This window comes from Rhinolophus sinicus, linkage group LG02, assembly GCF_036562045.2.
Source record: "Rhinolophus sinicus isolate RSC01 linkage group LG02, ASM3656204v1, whole genome shotgun sequence".
Classification (NCBI taxonomy): Eukaryota; Metazoa; Chordata; class Mammalia; order Chiroptera; family Rhinolophidae; genus Rhinolophus; species Rhinolophus sinicus.
In genome coordinates, this window is record NC_133752.1 from 127,423,809 (window position 1) to 127,444,252 (window position 20,444).

Genomic DNA, 20,444 nt, shown 5'->3' on the forward strand with positions numbered 1-20,444 from the left:
TCCCATTGAAAACAATATGTTGTTAAACAGATATAGGCTAGTTATGTTGCCAGGTAATGTGTTTTAGATTCCTTTATTTTCTTGAACCTTGCTAATCCTACAGGTAAATTATTGTTGGGTGATAAACAGTTTTTGAGATTTATAAATGGCTAGATTCTAGTCACTTGGGGCTTTCATTTTTTTTTATTTATTGCTATCACATTGCTGGTCAGGTGAGCCAGTGTATCTTTTACCTTGGTGAGACAGTAGCCTGGGTAAAATTGGAAGCTAAAGCAACAGGTAGTCATTGAATATTATAATTTATTTGTATAACATGCTAATTAAAATATTTCTAATTATAAAAGCAAAAAGAATCAGCATGCACAGTGTTTAAGAACACAGACTGATTCATGCATGTAATTGTAGATGTGTAATTTATGTAATCTCAGATTTCTCTGTAAAATCAGGATAATAGTATCTGATTTACATGGATACTATATAACAATTACTTTTCAAGTGTTTGCTTTTGTATGTATAAAATGAAACTACTAATTTAAATATGATCAATATACATGCTTACTTTAATAACGCTTTAAATTTGTGCTATTTCCCTTGTTCTTTTTACTAAAACTGAAAAATGAAATGATATCATTGACATTTAAATTGCCTCAGATACTTTTGCAAGTATTTAAAGTTGTTTTTATGTAGTTAATTTTCTCCCTCTGAGACAGACTTTGACCCCCAGTATATAGAAAATATGTAATTACAAATCACACTATATGCACATGTGCAAGAGAAAGCAGGACTAGTACCCAGATCTCCTAATTCGTGTGTCAAGGCTTTTACTACTTATGTAATAGAATTCAAGAATTGGAAGTCTAGGTATCTTGCAGAGATTTCTGAGATTTTGTTATCTGAGTTTTTGCTTAATTGGCTGCTCTCCTATACAAATCACTGTTCAATGTTAGGCACTAAGGATCTATTTAAAACAAATAGACTTCAGATTTAGGCCATTCTTGCCACCTGCAATTCTCTCAGCCTCTTTTGGTTCAAATATCCTTGCTTGTAAAATGAGAACAATTCAACTAGATGATCTAGCCAGTTCTCTAAATTCTATAAATATAAAAAGGACTAATTACCCTCAAATTGCATTGTATTAGTTCCCTGTTTGGAGTTGAAGCATACCAATCACTCCAGTTTCTCACTGAGCTAACTTTAAATGTTCCTCTGAAGCATTGTACTATGATAATTTTGTTCTTCCTGTTGCTAGTGGTCAGTTGTGCCAGGAAAATTTGACTCTGTCTCAAGAATTAATCCATGTAAATGCTGTGTGGTTTCTTCCCCTCTCGCTCTTTTAATATCAACAAGGCTTTATCATACTTTATTTGGCAAGCTTGAGAAAGCAGCTATTTCCCTGTAGAGCTACAGCTTGATTTGACAATTTCTAAACTGTTTCTTTTTTCTACTTTTTGTAAAATTGTTTCCTTGGGAAACTATTTGATGTAAAATAGGTATTTTGCTGAATTTTGTTTCATAAAGCTTTTTTTTATCAGTGTTCTTTTCATAAGTCAGGTGAAATAAAATAGGAATTTAACCAAAAGTTTAATTTACTTTCAAATGATTTATAAATTTGAGAGGTAGTTGAGGGAATGAGAAAAAAGGAAGGTATATTTTTGCTTTTAGTGGTTTTTTCCTTTAGGTTTTGAAATTTTCATTCTTCATTGAAATCGAATGAATAGAAGAGCTTCAACAATATCGATAATGTTTACTTGAGTTGGATGGTGGGCACCTGGAGTTTGTGTCGCTATTATTCTTAAACCAAACAAATGTTTTCATGCATGCATATGCATTCTTTGGTGTGTAGATTTCACTAATATAAAACAAAATTTTAAATCAAGAGAAAATAGGGGGAAAGGAGAATATAAAAATGAAAGAAAATCTCTTGAATTTTGTCTTATTCCTTTACTAGACTGTAAGCTCTATGCTGTTAAGATATTTTGTCTTTTCATTGACTGATACATCCCTAGCACCTATGACAGTACTTGAAGTCTGGAGGCACTTAATAATATTTGTTTAATTACTCTCCCCAGTTAGGTGGATTGTTTTCCAGAAGGATGGTCTAGTTAAGTTATATATGATTTGTACTTTGCTGAATAGACTAGCTTCTGTTGAAGGAAAAGGAGTATTATTTAGCAATGAGAATAAAGTTTATTAGACTGAGAGTCTAGCTCATTCCATTTATTTGCAAAGCTAAGGTTGTAGTGATTTTTAGATGTGGCAGTTGGGCCTTCTCCTTTGGTATAATTTGAAATATTATGCTTTTCACCTTATTGACATCTTACGGATATTTTCTTAGTCACAAATAGAACTGAATGAGTCATTGCAAATTCAGATTGTTAGTGGGATGTTTATACTTGCCCTAAAGATTAAGGATATTTTCATATTATCTACTTATAAAGTATACCAGCATATAATAACGATAACTTAAGGTGGAAGATTTCTTTGGAAAACTGACCTAAAGGAAGGAGAGAGGTAGTATAATAAAAATGAGTAATATCATAGGGTTTTAAAGCACTATACTTGTTCCCAAAACCTGTCCTACCTCATTTTGAAACCAAAAGAGTACTTTCAAACTAGATAAAATGACTTTTGACCATTTGGAAAGGAAGCTTTTCTAGCTCATTTATAAATTCCAGTTAATTTAAAGATTTAAATTTATGTGGCCATTTTGCTAAAAGCCAATCTGATTTATATGTCAAATACAGTCTTTGAATTTTTTCTAGCATCAGATTGATTTTTCTAATATTTTTAAAAATCTTTTTCTAAGTGATTCACTCACTATTAGTTGGAAATTGTTTTAATACATTGTGAAAAGAGATTTGACCTAATTCAGCTGATAGTATGCCCATTTAACTATAGATTTTTTAGGGGTGAAAAGGCATGCTCTTTATGACATTGAAGCATGCTGTTTGACAGGAATATAAACTGGTTATTGACAAAAACCATTTTTAGATTTCCTGGAATATAGAGGAGCCATCAATATTAGATAAGCAATGTAAGTTGTTTATCCATTAGAAAATTGCATGGCTCTTGTAATTTTTTTTGTTACATTGTATTCATGCATTCAAATTTTAAATATTAATTTTAAAGATTTTTTAAATTTCCATAGTGTTAAAGGCACAGAAGTCAGACTCTATTTGTGCTTTTCATTTAGAAGCTTTGTTGTGTTTCTTCATGTAATCTTACTTACTTCAGCATACATACTGAGACATTTCTAGAAACTCCTTTAAAAAAATTCACTTGTTAAAATGGTAGTAGTAGAAAAAGACTTTAAATTAGCAAAACCGTAAACAAAAATAGAATGTAAAATAATATTTTCCTACCCATTAAAACCGAATTAATGTAGAATCTTGACTCTTAATGTTGTTCTTTTTTGTTAAAATAGATAAGACAAAACCCATGGCTTCTGTAACTAATGCCAATACTTCTAGTACACAAGCAGCTCCTGTAGCTGTTACAACACCTACTGTGTCATCTGGCCAGGCAACACCTACATCACCTGTTAAAAAGGTAAGCCAAAATTGTGTTTGTGAAAAATACATATATCCTGTTTACGTACCATTTGGGCTAAAGCATTAAGTTACAAATTTTTATAGTTCATTCTGAAAATATTTAAGGTTTTAGAATAAGAATATATTTTTCTTTAATTTGACTGAGGTTTCCTCTGAACTACATTATATTCTTTTTGTAAATACTTTTTGCCATTCATATTACAGTTGATAGTTGTCAGAAATAAATGACATTAAAATTCTTATGAAAACTAATCATGGTAAATTTTATTTCTGTTGAACTTTTGAGAAACACGGACTTCATCATATCTTTTATCTCTGATAAGTAAAGGTGCAGCTTGATAATTTCATATGAGCATCAATTAAGCACCAGAAGTACTACCACAAGTCAATGAGAGAACTAGAATCTAGATTTTCTAACTCAGTACAAAGCACCAAGCATGCAAGTATGGTACACCAGTAAGAGCATAATCTAGGATGAGAAACCAGAGATTAGCTCCTGATTCCACCACCTTTTATAAGTTGTTATGAGCTTGAGCGAGTTACTATCTTCCTTATCTGCTCAAAAAGGTAAAACAAAAAGAATAAATAGAGAAAGTAAGTTAACCTTGTAAGCTTCGGTTGAGAGAGCCTGGCTAGTGACTAACCCTCCCAAAATATTAGTTTCGTTTCTTCCTCTTGTCCCTTATTTGGTTCTCCATTTATTCTCTCTTTTTTTTTTGCTTTCTTTTCTCTACCAAACATTGCTTTCCTTCCAGTATGTTGATCTTTTTAAAGACTTTGTTTTCCTACCATGTTTCCCTGAAAATAAGACCTAGCTGGACCATCAGCTCTAATGCGTCTTTTGGAGCAAAAATTAATATAAGACCCAGTCTTATTTTACTATAAGACCGGGTATAATATAATATATGATACGATATGATTAATATAATATGATTAATATAATTAATATAATATGTAATACTGGGTCTTATATTAATTTTTGCTCCAAAAGACACATTAGATCTGATTGTCCGGCTAGGTCTTATTTTTAGAGAAACAGGGTACTACTACTCCAGAACCTGTACTTCTTTTAACCCAAATTAAAGATTAAGGATTCTGTTTTGTTTTTTTACCTACTTTTTTTAAAGACTTCTTTCCACCAGCCTTACTTGTCTTTAATCAACATATTCTTTTCCCTCTCTGTTCGCAGGCAGTTTTGTTTTGTTTTTTCAGAACCATTTAACAATTGGTTCCAGTCAATGTAACACTTGACCTCTAAATACTTCAGTATGTATCTCCTAAGTACAAAGTCATTATCCTTCACTCCTACTCTAAAATTATCATACTTAGGAAATTTAACTTTGATACAATACTATTAGCTTTGTTCACTAAGGACCATACTCAACATTTTCCCGATTGTCCTTCTAGTAATGTCTTTTGAACTGTTTTGTTTTTTCAAATCAAGAATCCCCTCAACGATTGCACATTTTGTTTAGTTGTCATGTCTCTGCCGTTGGACTTCTGATTTTGTTACTTGTCTGACATTATTTGGTTTGCATGGGTTTGAGGACTGATTTGAAATCCCTGTTTTAAATCACTATTTCTATCACAGCGTCAGTCTTGCTAATCTTTGGATTTGACTCCAACGGGTCAAAATGTGAATCTTCTAAAATCATAAACTAGAGAATGTTGTTTAAATCCATACTGTTAGTAATAATTCTCCTCTAAAACTTTTCCTAAGGAAAGCAATAATGTGAATTCTTAGTGGTAAAAATGTATGGATTTCACTGGTATGGTTTGAATATTAGGAAACTGTATCAATGAGTTATCTTACCTTCTGTGTTCTAGAACTTAAGGCTTCTTGTATTCAGTTAGAACCCATGTTCATGATCATAATTATATATGCTTTAAAATGAAATTCTCCAGAAGCTGCCGGTCTGCAGAATTTTAAGATGGTTATCATGCCATAACTGGTATCACTATCAGCTGCTTCATTAAAGTTTTATTTAATTCTAGAACCCCTATGTACTTCTCCAATGAATACTAAACTTTAGCTCTTTTGATTTATTATCTCCTAGAACTGTAGGATTATCAGAAGTTCCCAAAAGCCCCATCCCCTTGGAATAGCCGGCCTAAAAACTGACTGTCTTCTTTTGAGTATTTACTAAGCAATCTTCCTACCATAGTCAAATAATTATAGTATACTCCTTATGATCAACTATATTTTTCTCAAGCATAGCCCCAGATTTATGACAAATTCCCGATTTATGCCTATTGCCCTAACTTAAAGCAGGTAGCTTAATAACTCTGTTAGATTAGTGGGCTAATAACCTCTTTGCTTATAAAATTCTTATTCAGAATTACTTCTGATTCTGTAATTAAATTGATCCAATGACAACTATTTGCTTCTTTAATGTGACTATTTAGAAATTCCAATTCTCAATTTCAAGCATCATAACTTACTTTGAAGATTGTATTGTTTCAGTCTTTGTTTTTAAGGTTTTGTATCCAAATTTTATTCAAAGCAATAAAGTCATGGTATACAAAACATTTGAAGTGTTATTTTAATGGATGAAGCAATCTTTTTATCAGTATTGTATGATTTTAAAGACCTGTTGTTATGTTCAGTGATACTTTATGTACTTTAATTTAGCATTATAGTGTTTCTTAAGTTTGGTTCAAGATTTTTCCTGTATTTTAGAGACCTGGTAATACAATTTTTTTACATGAATTGTTAATTTGTAACTGCATCTTAAAAGATTATGCAGTTAAAGAGTTCCATCTATTCTTAGATTCGCACTCACTACTCTGCTTTTGATATTTAGACAAAGTTATCTTAAGTTCTTTAGCTTCATCCACCAGTGCATAGACTACGCGCATGCACACACACACACACACACATGTACACGTGTGATCTCATGGCAAGGAATAGATCACAAACCAGGAAGCTCTAAAACAGTATTAAATATCACTTATATTTCATAATAACTCAGGATAACTACAGAGAAACATGAATGTGTTTAAGTGATCTTCCCTTAAGTACTCAACTCTTCAGCTGAAAATAAAGAACTATTTCTATAGCAATGAGATCAAGCCTATGATTTATGGAGATGTTAGCTATAAAACCATCAGTTTGATTTTATGATTTAAAATTTTAACTAACAAATTTATATAACTCTCTAGTGAAAATAAATATTGTTGGGATCTCTGAAAAAGATTACTGATCTTTTTATGTATGAGCATAAATTCCAATAAGTATAAACTAGTTTTTCTTTACTAGATCATAAAAATTAGAATGTTCTTGAATTAAATGTTTTGGTTAATTAAATCCAGTTTCTAAGCATAATAATGTAATTAAAGACTATATATGCTGTAAGTATATGAAGTATGCCAATAAATGTACAAATGTAGAATGATTTAAAAATGAAAGAAATCGTATTTGATTTGTGGTAATGGAATTAGCACATTTGAGATCCTGAATGAGTAGATAGTATTTCAACTAAACAAAGACAAGGAAGATTTGTACAGTTTGTTGGAAGGGAGAGAAGAAAACAGTGTGAGCCAAGTAGGGATAATGTGGAGTATTTTCCATGAAAAATGGATTGTCTAGTTTGATTGACGTATAGGGTATATATACAGAGCCAAATTGTGGAATGTCTTCATTTCTGTGGTAACATTCTTGTAATTTAATAGAGAATTATATTAGTAGAGAATTATAGAAGATGTTTGAACAGGAGGAGAGAATTATTTTTTATAGAATATTATTCTGACAGCAATGTACAGGTTTGTTTGAAGGCGAGAGGCTGGTTGAGAGGTTTAGTAGAGTCATTGAAGTTGCCCAGGATAAGAATGTAAACTAGAGAAGTGGCAGTGGTCTTGTAAAAGAGAGAAGGAGATTTAGAGACTTAGCACTTATAGAGGAAGATGACAGAGAAGTCTAAGTCTAACATGAGTATGAAGTTTCAAAAATAGGAGATTGAAGAGGTTATTAGTGCCATTGACAGAAATAGGGAACTAAGGGTTGGTTTGGAAACAAAGGTGTTTGGTTTTAGGTATGTTGAGTTTCAGGTTCTGATTATTGTTCTAGATCGTCCATTCTGCAGGTAAATAGAAATTCAGGACTGGGAATTTAGGAGTTAGACTGAGCTAGAGAGTAACAAATCTGAGAATAAGCGGAATATAATTAACATTTAGCCTGAGGAAGTAGAGAAGAGCTTACTCCCAACCCTTGGGAGAAGAAAGTGGAAAGGGAAGATGGGAAATCGGAGAACAGTCTCTTTGAGTGCTTATGTTACAGGGCTATGACAAGGAAAGTTGCTAACAATAACAAAAAGACCAAGAAAGGGGGGGATCAGAAAAGTAGGCAAGTTAAAATGGTGTCTTGTTATAAAAGCCAAAAGGAGAGTTCAGGGAGTAGGTATAGTTGAGTATTTCAGAGGTTCATTTATACACCAAGAAAAATTGAAAGGTGCTTTTAAACACATAAACCAGAACTTAAATGCAAATTCATGTTAGACAGACTGCAACAAATGTCCATTTCAAAATTGATAATACTGCCTCTCTTTTCGCAACTCTAAAATAACAGTAATAATAGTATTTCCATGGGTGATTTTAAGGATTAAATGAACTAACCCATGTAAAACACTTAGCAAAGGGCCTGGCACCAGTAAACATCTGTTATCAATTAAATTTATTAAATGTAAGCTTCTGTTGTAACATTCAGTAAATGTTATCTGCTATCTGACTATTCTATTATGGAGGAAGTAACATTGGTTTCCAGTGTGGGGTGGATTTTAGGGTGGAGTTAGTAACTATGGTCTGTGGGCCAAAGTCAGCCCACATTACCTGTTTTTCACAGCCCACAAGTTAAGAATGGTTTTTACATTTTTTTAATGGTTGTCAAGGGTGGGATAAAAAGAAGATTTTTGTGACACAAATTGAAATTCCAATATTCCTAAATATCTATTGGAACACAGCCGCATTTATTCACATAGGTATTACCTGTGGCTGCTTTTGTGCTACAGCAACACAGATGAGAAGTTACAACAGAGACTGTGGTCTCAAAGTGTAAATTTACAATCTGGCCCTTTACTGAAAAGAGTTTGCCAACCCCTGGTCTGGAGTACTATGCCTTCAGTCTCAGAAATGAATAACCAGTCACCTCAGCACCTTCATATAACATAAAGATACTGTAGAGGTTCCTGAACTTAGCGGTCAACGAAGCAGCCCCTGGTGTTTTACTAATTTTTTTCTTAGTGCCACTTGGCCAAAAGAAATACCTATTTGTTTCATTTATGAATTAAGTAAGTGCAAATAAGTTAATAATGGCAGTTTGAGCAATGTCCAACAGATGTCACTGTGCTTCTCTCAAAATGTTTCAAGTATCTCATAGCACCCCTGTGATTCTGTTCTGGCGCCCTGGAATGCCTCAGTGCACATTCTGGAAACTGGGGAATGCTGTGTATATAGCCTGTGACTGTTATCGACCCTATTGATAGGAATTAATTACTGGAAGTATCAAAGGTGTAACACTTATCTGTGAAGTAGCCCTCTGACATTATGGATATTTTAACGAGCTCTATTAAACTGCTAATTATAGCAAACTTTGGCAATAAATATGAAAGAAAGGGTCTTTTTTTTTTAAGTACCTATAGCCTATGCTTGTAGCAACTAGTTAAGTTACTATGTTTACCCACCTATATTTAACTGTGGTTGAATATTTAAATTCCGTAAATGAAGTTGGTGAAGTGAACTAGTTAAAGATAACAGATTTTTCATTTTTAGGGCTGTTGGAAGGAAATCCCTGGAAATGAAATAAATATTTGTACAGAAAAATACTTTTTAGTTTGAAATGTTTATATTAATGTTTGGTGGAAAAATCAAGCAGTTAGTATAAGGTTATTACACTAAAAATATTACTGAAATAAGTATTATAATTAGAAAATATATCAGTATTCCTTTTTTTATGCTGGATTTTAAAAGTGTTTAATCCAAATATATAAATGAATAAAAGTAAAATTGAATTGCAGTAGTTTGTTCACTCACATATAATATCATCTGCTCTATATGCCTTTAACTGCTTTAGAAATTTCTCTATTAGATTCTTTTCAGATTCTCTCATGATGAAAGTGGAACTCGTTCCCAGTGACTTTCAAAGATTGGATTTTTTACCCAGTTACTGGGCTTTAATTTATTATAATATTCTTTTAAAAAAGAAAAAAGTGTGTTTTGCTCATAACTTCCTTTTCTGTTTCATGCTTTCGATCTTTATCTCTTTACCTGTCTTATTTTAATTGGCTTTAGTATGATTTCATTGCTCCCATCATGCCTGTGGTGGAATCAGTAGATCCTGCATCATGGAGGCAGGGCTTGCGCAAAACTGGCATTGTTCTTGTGCCCAATAAGGGTGAAAAATCTATGGTGAGGCATTTCTATGTGCAAGCATTTATGTTAGGTTACAACATAACAACTTTAATATGAATATTGGTTCCAAAGATGCATGGTTTTAAGTCCTTATGGTGTGCTCATTTCTGTTCTCTATATTTGCATCATAATATTTCTGCGTGATATAAAGTGTGGAGTGTGTTTTCTTAAATCTAACTTCTGGAAAGGTAGTTCATTCCTTTTTTCAGTTTTCGATCTTTACACTTTTGACTAAGATATTAACCTACTTAGTAAAAATGTTTCTCCTGAAACTATTAACTATAACTTTAGACATTTTATCTGTGAACTTAGCTTTTCCAGCTTAAGGACTAATAGGTCTTGATAATTCTTTTTTCTTTTCCTTAAAAATAAAATAAAAAGTTTCCAACCTCAGCTGCAAAAATTTCTTCCAAAGAAGAAGAGAGAAAAGACGAGTCTCCTGCATCTTGGAGGTTAGGACTTAGAAAAACTGGCAGTTACGGTGCACTTGCAGAAATCACAGCATCTAAAGAGGCTCAGAAAGAAAAAGACACTGCAGGTGTTATGCGTTCAGCTTCAAGTCCCAGACTTTCCTCCTCTTTGGATAATAAAGAAAAGGTAATCTATTTCACAGTCTGGTTTCTATAAAAACTCTTATGATTTATTTTCCAGGAATATCAAATATGGTGGATTTTCTACTGTATATCATTAGATCTGTGTTTCAACTTATTAATAGTTCACCTGACTTAATGCATTACATGACAATACAAATGTACCTACCTGCCTTAAATATCTGTGTGGAATTTTAAGTATTGGGAGGATCAGATTATACTCAAGTAAAGGAACCCTTTATCTTACTTGTGAATTTATAATAAAATGTATCAAGAGACAAGCTTATTTTGTTTATTAGGGAAGTTTTCCAGAGTTTAGGAACACATTTATTCTCGAAGGTGATTATGCTCATAGTTTGTATTCATCCAGTACTGTGATTTCGTTACCTAATTTGCATCTGATACATCATAAGCAATTTTTAATAAGTAGTTTTAATTACATTTTGAAAGGCAGTATAAAATTTCATCAAATACAGTGTACCACAGTTCATTCATTGTTATTTTATGTAGTTGGATTATTTATTTTCTACTGCGTTTTTCAATTGGGTGTTTTTTTCCATATAGTTTTTTCCTCTATTTAGGAGTGTTTTCCTTGTATTAGAAATTCAGAAATGGAATTTCTCATCAAGTAATTTTAATTTATTTTGTATAAATGTATTGTCCATTTGTTTCCAACTACTTGATGCTAATATAATGAGACTGTATCAGGTGCCATTGTAACTACACACTCTACCTGATTTGGATAAATATAAGCTAAATTGTTTTGTTTTGACTATTTTAATGTTTTAAAGGATAGGATGTCAGGGTAGTAAATACCTTATATAACATAAGTGATTGAGACATATCAATGAGCCATATTTGAGGCCTTATTTCTTTGGGATATAGAAGGATATTTTACCTAATGATACTATGTTACTTTAAATAATCTGTTACAGAAGTTTTAAAAAAAGTCATTAAACTGCAGAGGAATTTTTCTTGGAGAAAGAAAAGAAAATTTATTTGAACAGGCTGTCCTTTAGTGGTTACAGTACTTTTGATAGACACCAATTTTAGAGTTTAGGTAGGAACTGAGGAAATACTATAAAGTGAACTGTGATGGCTGTGTAATTATACATTTTGGATACTCTTTAATCTCTTAGCAGCACCTATAAGTATCACAGAGATTTATTTTCACTCATTTTTTCCCCCTGTTGTGTAGGAGAAAGATAGTAAAGGAACTCGGCTTGCATATGTTGCACCTACAATACCAAGACGACTAGCCAGTACATCTGACATTGAAGAGAAAGAAAACAGGTGGATTCACTATGATTTGCTTTATGTTTTTACTATAAAATCTTGATTGTCTATTATGAGAGTTAAAGCATGAGCATTGTTGTAATTATGTGATATGGATTATGGTAAGAGATGGAGAGTATTCCTGATAAAGAGAACACCAAGTGCTCTTCCGGACATTCTGGCTTTGTATGTTCATGAATAGGCAACAACAACAAAAAGGCATGTGGTTAGAACAGAATGAGGAGACTGTGGTGACAGGTGAGGTCACAAACTAGCACATGCTCTCCAAATATTTGGAATAAATAGAAAAAGAAAAAAAAGGGAGAAAAAAGCCCTTAATTTAGTTTGTTTCTTCCTGGTTTTCAGCAATAGAGTGTGAGAGCTTTTTAATATAATTGTAATCATGTTATAGCGTCCAGTTTTGTGTCTTGATTTTTTTTTCATCTAACATTTCATGCATATTCTTGGATGATAATGTATATTTTCAATAAGCATTGTTTTTCATCAATACATAATGTTCAGTAGAGTAGATCTGCTGAGCTTAAAGTAACCATTTTCTCTCCTCAAACTGTGGACATTTAAATTGTCTGATATTTCATGACCATAAATTAAACTTCTATAAATATCGGAATTTCTGTTCTGTAATTAGGATTATACCTTAGGGATAGACTCTTAGAACTTGAATTACTTCCACTTCTTAATAAATATTCCAAAGTATTTTCCCAAGAGATTTCTCTAGTTTCTACTTCTAATGTTTATTAATTAATATTCAGCTTAACACTGTTTACAAATTATCTACCAGAATCTGAACAATGTTCTTTTCACAGAGACTCTTCAAGTTTGCGAACAAGTAGTTCTTATACAAGAAGAAAATGGGAAGATGATCTCAAAAGGAATAGCTCAATTAATGAAGGATCAACTTATCATAAAAGGTAATAATATAATTCTTAAGTAACTTTCGTGTATTCTATAAAAATATAAGGCAATTTGTTTAGACACCTCAATTTAATATCACATAGGAAAATATGTACTTTTCTTAAATATAGCATTTGTTGTTTACATAAAACTTCATTTAAAGACACAGAATATATATTTAAAGATGGGTGGAAATTTGCTCCTAGTAATTCCTTCCTGTTGTATTACAGTGAGCTCTCAGATAACGTTATCAGTAGGTTCTGCTTAAACAAAATGATGTATAACGAAACTAATTTTATCATGGGCTAATTGGTATGAATGAGAGTTACATTCCTACGGTGTCTCATCAATCTTGTAATGAAATGATCTTAAGCAAAACAACATTATTTGAGGACTGCTATATATTTAATTAAAACTGATATATTATGAAATATCTTTTAGATTGTAGCATATTACAAAGAAAATTCTTATGTAATTGACTAGAGCCATTGAAATTGATCAGTTTCTTAATCAGTCTGGTCATAATTTGGTAACCTGGGAAGTTTTCACTTGTCTTAGAACTCAGAGCTATGGAAATGCCTTGAATGAGAATGTTGGTAATATCATATTGGGGGAGAGGGACTATAAATTGTTTATCTGCTAAAAGCAACCAAAAAGAAAGGTAAAAGATGAAAAGTGTAATATAGGCATGAGTTGTTCCTAGGGGTGTGACCCATTGCTGCAACAATTTTCTTCAAAAATATCAAAGTCTTAACTTGCCCTGAGTAAAACCAAACCAAAGTGTTTTTCTCAGACCCAGCCTGGCATGACCGTCTGGTCTGGAACAATTCCAGAAATGTAAACTATCAGATCAGATCATCTTTGAGTCTTGGCAAGGGAGAGGGGGAGGCAGTAAAACGATACACTACCAAATTAGTGAACTCATCTAGACTCTAGCAAGTTGTGGGTGCAACTCTTGGTGCTGGAGCTGGTGGTGTATTTAGGAACACAGCTTTTTAGATTTTTCCTAGCCTTGGGAATCTGTATAATGTATAGACCTTAATTATAGAATACACATACAGACACATCCTATATAGATATGACTCTTTCCTTTAGTTGCTCCTTTGGTAGAAGACAAGATGATTTGATTAGTTCTAGTGTTCCAAGCACCACATCAACACCAACAGTTACCTCTGCAGCTGGGCTTCAGAAAAGCCTGCTTTCCAGCACAAGCACTACTACAAAGATTACAACGGGTTCTTCCTCAGCAGGCACACAAAGCAGGTGAGTCACAGATACATTTTGTGTTCAGGCTTACTGTGTGCTTATGTACGTGCATGCGTTTCTGTTTAGAAGATTGTGGGGCTCTGGATTTTTTCATTTACCTTGTTAAAATTATTTACAAATAAAAATTGGTTCCATTCCAAAAAGAGGCAGTTATGCATGTCTGGGGGGTAAAAAAATTAAGTTCCTGAATGACGAACTTGCCTTGAATTAGGCTGCTTAAAATATAAATTTTTCTCTGTGACAGCTCTGGGTGAGCTTTTTGGTTCCTAGATGAAAAGAGATCTTGCCTTGTGTTTTAAAAAAATCCATCCCTGTAATCACGTGTTTTCAGCTGCTAGAAAGTGCTTTCATTGTTTAGCTGTTTTCCTTTTCTCTTTTTGTGTTGCTGCTTGTGATGTTATAGTACCTCAAATCGTTTGTGGGCTGAGGATAGTACTGAAAAAGAAAAGGACAGTGTTCCTACGGCAGTGACCATCCCTGTTGCTCCAACTGTTGTAAATGCTGCAGCCTCTACCACAACCCTGACTACAACTACTGCTGGCACTGTTTCCTCCACATCAGAGGTCAGGGAGAGACGCAGGTGTGTAAAGGTCCTCACGGGACCGCTGATAATACCTTGCCCGGTGATGAAAGTTGTTTGTTTTGTTTTTCCATCTTGTAAAGTTGGTAACCATCTCTCCAGTAGGTTAATATGAAATAACCTGTAGCAGCTCAGAACTATGCCAATTGATCTAATTAGCTATTATTAGCACTTAGGCTTGATAACCTACCACTGACAGATGTTTTTTGTTTAAGGCAGCGAGCCAGAAAGTTGTCTTCTTACTTAGCCACGTTAGTTTTTTCTTAATGGCCCTTTTAACTCAAAATGTTTCTGTGATGAAGATCTAAACACCCATAGTCACACTCATGGAAAACCAGATGTAACATGACAAAAACAGGTTTTCTTATTTTTCTCATTGTTTCCTCCTATTATTCAGAAATCTGATGGATGTTAAACTGTTTTTGTTATTGAGAATTTCATTTTAAGATTCTCTTGATGAAGAAAGGATTCTTGTGCATATGTATAAGCCAAATAATTTTAACTATGTTAATACATTCACTTAGTTTTAATTTTGGTACATAAAGGCATTCATTAATTATATTTTTTAAAGGGTCTGTGACCTTATTTTGTGTGCTTTAATGCATTTACGAGCATTACTCACTTGTTCCTGCTACTGTTAATGGTATGGAATTATAGATGTGGAAAGGAACTTACCTGTTATCTTTTGTGATATCCTCAATTTACAGAAGTAAACTGAGATCCGGAGATATTAAGTGACTTTTCCACTTTTATATAGTTAATTAGTATGAGAGCTAAGGTTATGCCCAAGATTGCAGAAGAATCAGTCCAGTGTTCTTTCTGCTATATCATGCATAGTCCTTAGCTTTGACTTTTGTTTTTCCTCTTAAGAGGAAAATCTTAGGAATCTAACTGTGACCTTTTTAAATATTTCATTCTTATAAAATTAAACTAGCTACATAACTGATATTTTCCTTACTAAAATATCGACCAGATTAACTTTCTTTTATATCTGGCACAGAGTGCTCATAAACAGACAGTCTTGTACATCCTTTGTTTCTGGAGCCTTGCAAAGTACGTTAGAGTAGGATTTGTAGTGAATATATGAAAAGTAACAAAATGTTAAATTTTTAGATGTTAATTTTCTTTCCTATCATTGCATCTTTAGTTTCTGTCCATATATTTACATTTTATCTCTATTTTTATGGTGAAATTTAGTGATACTTCCATAAGACCACTATAAAAGCAGTTCTAATTTTGTGATTTGAATACCAGCATAGGTCATATCATATTTTAATTATTCTTTGTTTATTTTTCTATAAATTTAAGTCAGTTTTAGATTTTTGAAGTATTCTCAATAAGACCATACAGCCAACAAAAATTAAAGGAGCTTAGGCATCCCCTCTTCTCTTCTAGTGAAAATAAATTTGAGGGTTTTGCTTATATGGGGCTGGGAGTGGGGGCAAGTTGAAGGTTGGATATGGTTAGAAGTCCATGGTTTTTTTCTCCTTCCTCTGTCTTAGTCCTAAAGTTAGAGTTCTCTCTGGATCAGAATTTTTTTCTGTAAAATGAGGTGTTTGATTTATATAATTTTTAACTTCCAAAATCCTTAATCTGTAGCATTCCATGCTTTAAAATTTTTTCCAGTGACAAAGTCCAGTGGATAGCTCCCCGAAATCTCCTGTTGTTTCAGAACAAATTATGATTCTTTAATTTCAGATTTCTTTATTTTTTATATTGTTAGAGAGAGTTGAGTTTCAACTTTTTAGAATTAATCCTAGAAGACATTGGATATTAAGAATTAAATATTTAGAGATATTGTAAGGATAGCAAATTCTAATAGCATAAGCAACAAAATGTGTCTATTGACATTTTTCCTGGTCTCTAGTACAGAAATTTTGTTTGTCTAACATTGTGTCAATGATGTTTGCAGTAATATTAATGTTTGTGTTTTGTTTTACGTCAAACATTTGTTTGCGAATTTGAATATATTGCTGGCCTTTTCTGTTTGTCTTTTAATGAGATTTCATTAATTGTTTTGAAATGTATATGATTGAAAATTTGCCTCCAAATGTATAGACGTATGATGATTTAAGAACATATTGTGGCTGACCAAAGATAAGTCAATACATTTATACCGTTTGGTACCCTCGCATACGTACTTTTGGATATTATGTAAAGTTAGCATGCACACTATTAAATTCTATCGTATTTTAGAATTTTCCTGTTTTTATGGGTCAGGTTTAGATGAAGGGTACTGTTTTTGTTAAGGTGTCCAATGAATGGATTAATGGGGAGTAAGGAGGAGAAGCTAGCTTTAAATAGATGGAGCATAATAGCAGATTCTTTCATTGTTTAAGTATTTCTGCTTCTCCATAGTCTTTTTAAACTGCAAGACAGTACCTTTCTGATAACTTCATATTTGTAGCATGGATTCACATGGAACTGTTGCTTTAATGTAACTACACTCATTTCCCATTGGCTCAGTCATCTTCCATTTGCCCATTTATCTTCCCTCTGGAAGGAAAAAAGCTGAGTGAAACGAGTAGGTGTTCAGGTTTTAAAAGCTGTAATTTGGTTGACTAGCCAAAATGTAAATACTATAAGTCAATATAAATATTTCAGCCAATAAATGCCAGTGAAATATATTTGGAGTAATTGTATTTATTGAAAAAAATCCTTAATTTGAAAATAACAACCTTTAAGTTGCTCAGAAAATAATTAGCAATCTAAGACTACCAGAAGACTACCAAGGAGTAAGCTTATATTCCCTTGTAGTTATAAGGAAGAGATCTAGTATGGCAGTATGATATAGTAAAGATTAAGGCAGCAGTGGTGTTTCGTATATTCAGCCGTCTTTTTAATGATCAGCTCTTTGGAATTAAAAATGCATAAAATATATGAATTATTTTTCTACTCTGAATCCTATTCTTAGACGTCTTCTCTGTACAGACACCTCAAGGATAGAGAAAAGATCTGAATATCACATGGGGACTGTCAAATGTAGGAAATATATGTGTTACAAATCGATAGGCTAGATTTTTATGCAAATGTATATAAAATTTAAATGAACAGATTTTACAAGTCTTTTGACTATTAATTTTTATTCCCCTAACCTGTATTTTATTCCATGAAATGTATTTTATTCCATGCAAATGTATGGAAAATTTAAATGAATCAGATTTTACAAGTCTTTTGACTGTTAATTTTTATCCCCCCAACCTGCATATATTAAACCAGATATGATAAATAGATTTATTAACTTTCATGGCAACTTGAAACTGTGTTAGAAAAGAATCTAGGCTCCTTGAAGGAGAGTGGGATGGTTGATTAGTGCTATTTGCCATAGGTTAAAACAGCAAAGTGGCAATGCAAATTTCCCTGTTCTAAACTAAATAGGAAAAGTTTGACCATATTCATAGGAGTTAGAATTCAATAGTCCATGCTCATGCTTACTTTTAGAGCAGCTCATGAAATTCTGAAGTGATATGCAGACATATGGGCTGCTATAAACTTTTTGTTTAACCAGATTTGCTGTCACGTTTAGGTTTCATCTCCTTGTATTATTTTCTTCTTATCTAAAAAGCAGTAAATTGCATAGGACCAGTTGGTGTATAAATAAGTATTAAATGAATGGATAAAACAATAGCCACTGGACCATATTTTCTAAGCTGATATCTCATGGAACACTTGTCCACATTTAATCAGTGGACCACCAAAGGAAAAAAAAAGTGTTTCCTCCTTAAATGACTTTGGGAAATGCTAGGTTAAATATAAACCAGTGTCTTCCCTCAGTACTTACACCTTTTAATATGTTGTGATTTTCCTAGAGAAGAGTATATATACCATTTTCCAAATTAAAAAACCAACTTCAACAAACAACTCCCTCATATTCCAGAGTTAATGTTCTTAAATTAAAAACAAGTTTACTGGTTATTCTCTTTCTTCTCCCTTTATATTACTTGTCCCAGAAAAGTCATTAGAGTTATAAAAATAGGAAGTATCTGCTGTATCTAAATAAAAAACTTAAACCTCTAGAGAGGTGATATATAGACAGAATGAAAATTATAACACAGAGCCCTGCAGTAAAAAAAGAAAACTCCTAAGTAATACTGATCATTGGAGGGAAGATTTTTTTTTTTGTATTGCAGGACTTGTTTTTGCTTGTTCAGCCCTTTAATTAATCGTTTAACTCTTGACATAGATTGCATGCTTTTGAAATTATGCGTGTCTTAAGACAGGATAGAAAATAGACTTATAAGATGAAATTTACTGAGGATAAATGCCAAATCCTCTTCTTTATATCAGAAAATCAATTACTCAAGAGTAATGCTAATTTTAAAGCAGTTCATGTATAAAACCACTTGAATTTTTAAAGAACTCAAAAGTCTGAACAAGAGTATGATGTCTGCCAAAAACATCATTAGTAAATATACAATGACGAGACTGCAGGAGTGCTGCTTACGCACTAGTCATCCCATATCCTGAATGTTGCGTTCAGTCCTAATAACCATTCTACCATAAAAGACGCAGACAGTCTAGAGTTTAGCCAGATCACTTCACCTATGACGTAGGGTGGTGTTACAGGGAATCAAAAACGAAATTAAAAGGAATGGCATTATTTGTTTTTTTTAAAAACAAAAAGAAACTGTAGTTAGGAAGAACTTGAAAAATATGATATGTTAATATTAGTTCTGTCTAATCTGAAAACTTATCTATCAGATTGCATTGTTGAATTTTGGAGTGCGTGTAACCATTTTCTGAAGACTCCTTTTCTTAAAACCCTTTAAAATGCTAAACTTACATGTTTCATTCACATACATTTGTATCTAATTACCTTCCTAGGTATTATATCTCCAACTAATAATTTTATTTATTACTATAGATCATACCTCACTCCTGTTAGAGATGAAGAGTCTGAATCCCAAAGAAAAGCAAGATCTAGACAAGCAAGACAGTCTAGAAGATCAACACAGGTATATTTAATGTGTGTAATATATAAAACTTCAAAATAAATTGCTTTTCCCTATTCACTTCTGTGTGAAATTATTGATGTCAGTATATAATGTGAGTGAATCTTTAAAGATAAAGGTTGCCTTTAGGACTCCTCCCGTAACCTTTTTATATGGTTATGCTGTTAATATTATATTTAATCTAATTAGCATATGCCTTGTACCTCAGTATTTTTTTGTTCCTAATATTGTCTCTGGCACAGAGTATTTGATAAGTGTTAAAATGAATTAATCTTATATGATGTCTAACAATTACTAAAGAATTCTGTGAATATATAGAGTTGAGGCAAATAGTTCAATTAGGTATATCAGACAGTTACTGTGCAAGTATGAGAAAAATGTCACTCAGACTAGTTATCATCTCCTTACCTCCTCCTTGCCATTCTAATTACATCCATATATCCCTTTGTGGCTTTCCTTTCCTCCTTTTGAGGAGCACCAAAGTCTAGATTCAGCTGTTTGATCCTTAAGCAGGGCTTGACCTTCAAAGTTACTTCTTTACTGAAATTTCTGTGTGCATATACATATGTAAAAACATAAATAATGTATAAATTTAATATAAACAATGTATTTTTGCCTTTTCCTTTTGCTGAAATTTTGGGAATATTTATATTCATATTTCTGTCGTCTCCTATGCTAGTCTGTTAACTACTTGAATATAAAGACATTTTTCTCACACATATTTGATATCTTCCCCAGTGCCTGTTATTGTGCTTGCTCCTGATGATTCTTCATAGAATGAATGTAACCTGCTAAGTAGAAGTTGTTTCAATTTCCAAACCAATTCCAAATATGCATATTTGAATTTTAATACATTAATATTTAATTTACTTGTAAAATGTTCGTTTGAAACGAGCTTTAATGCCTCTCATAA

At 32.5% G+C, this 20,444-nt stretch overlaps 1 protein-coding gene across 5 annotated transcripts in view; it reads left to right on the forward strand.

The window, feature by feature from the left end:
* Positions 1-20,444, forward strand: part of PPP1R12A (protein phosphatase 1 regulatory subunit 12A) — a 137,243-nt gene that overhangs the window by 89,304 nt on the left and 27,495 nt on the right. For 2 of the 5 annotated variants that reach the window (XM_074325370.1, XM_074325371.1), the window contains 7 exons: positions 3,425-3,549; positions 10,335-10,550; positions 11,742-11,836; positions 12,646-12,750; positions 13,829-13,996; positions 14,403-14,579; positions 19,444-19,534. In XM_074325370.1, coding sequence (XP_074181471.1) covers positions 3,425-3,549; positions 10,335-10,550; positions 11,742-11,836; positions 12,646-12,750; positions 13,829-13,996; positions 14,403-14,579; positions 19,444-19,534 — 977 coding nt within the window. The remainder of the gene's footprint in view (positions 1-3,424; positions 3,550-10,334; positions 10,551-11,741; positions 11,837-12,645; positions 12,751-13,828; positions 13,997-14,402; positions 14,580-19,443; positions 19,535-20,444) is intronic. The other 3 variants (XM_074325372.1, XM_074325374.1, XM_019751271.2) reach the window with 2 other exon arrangements.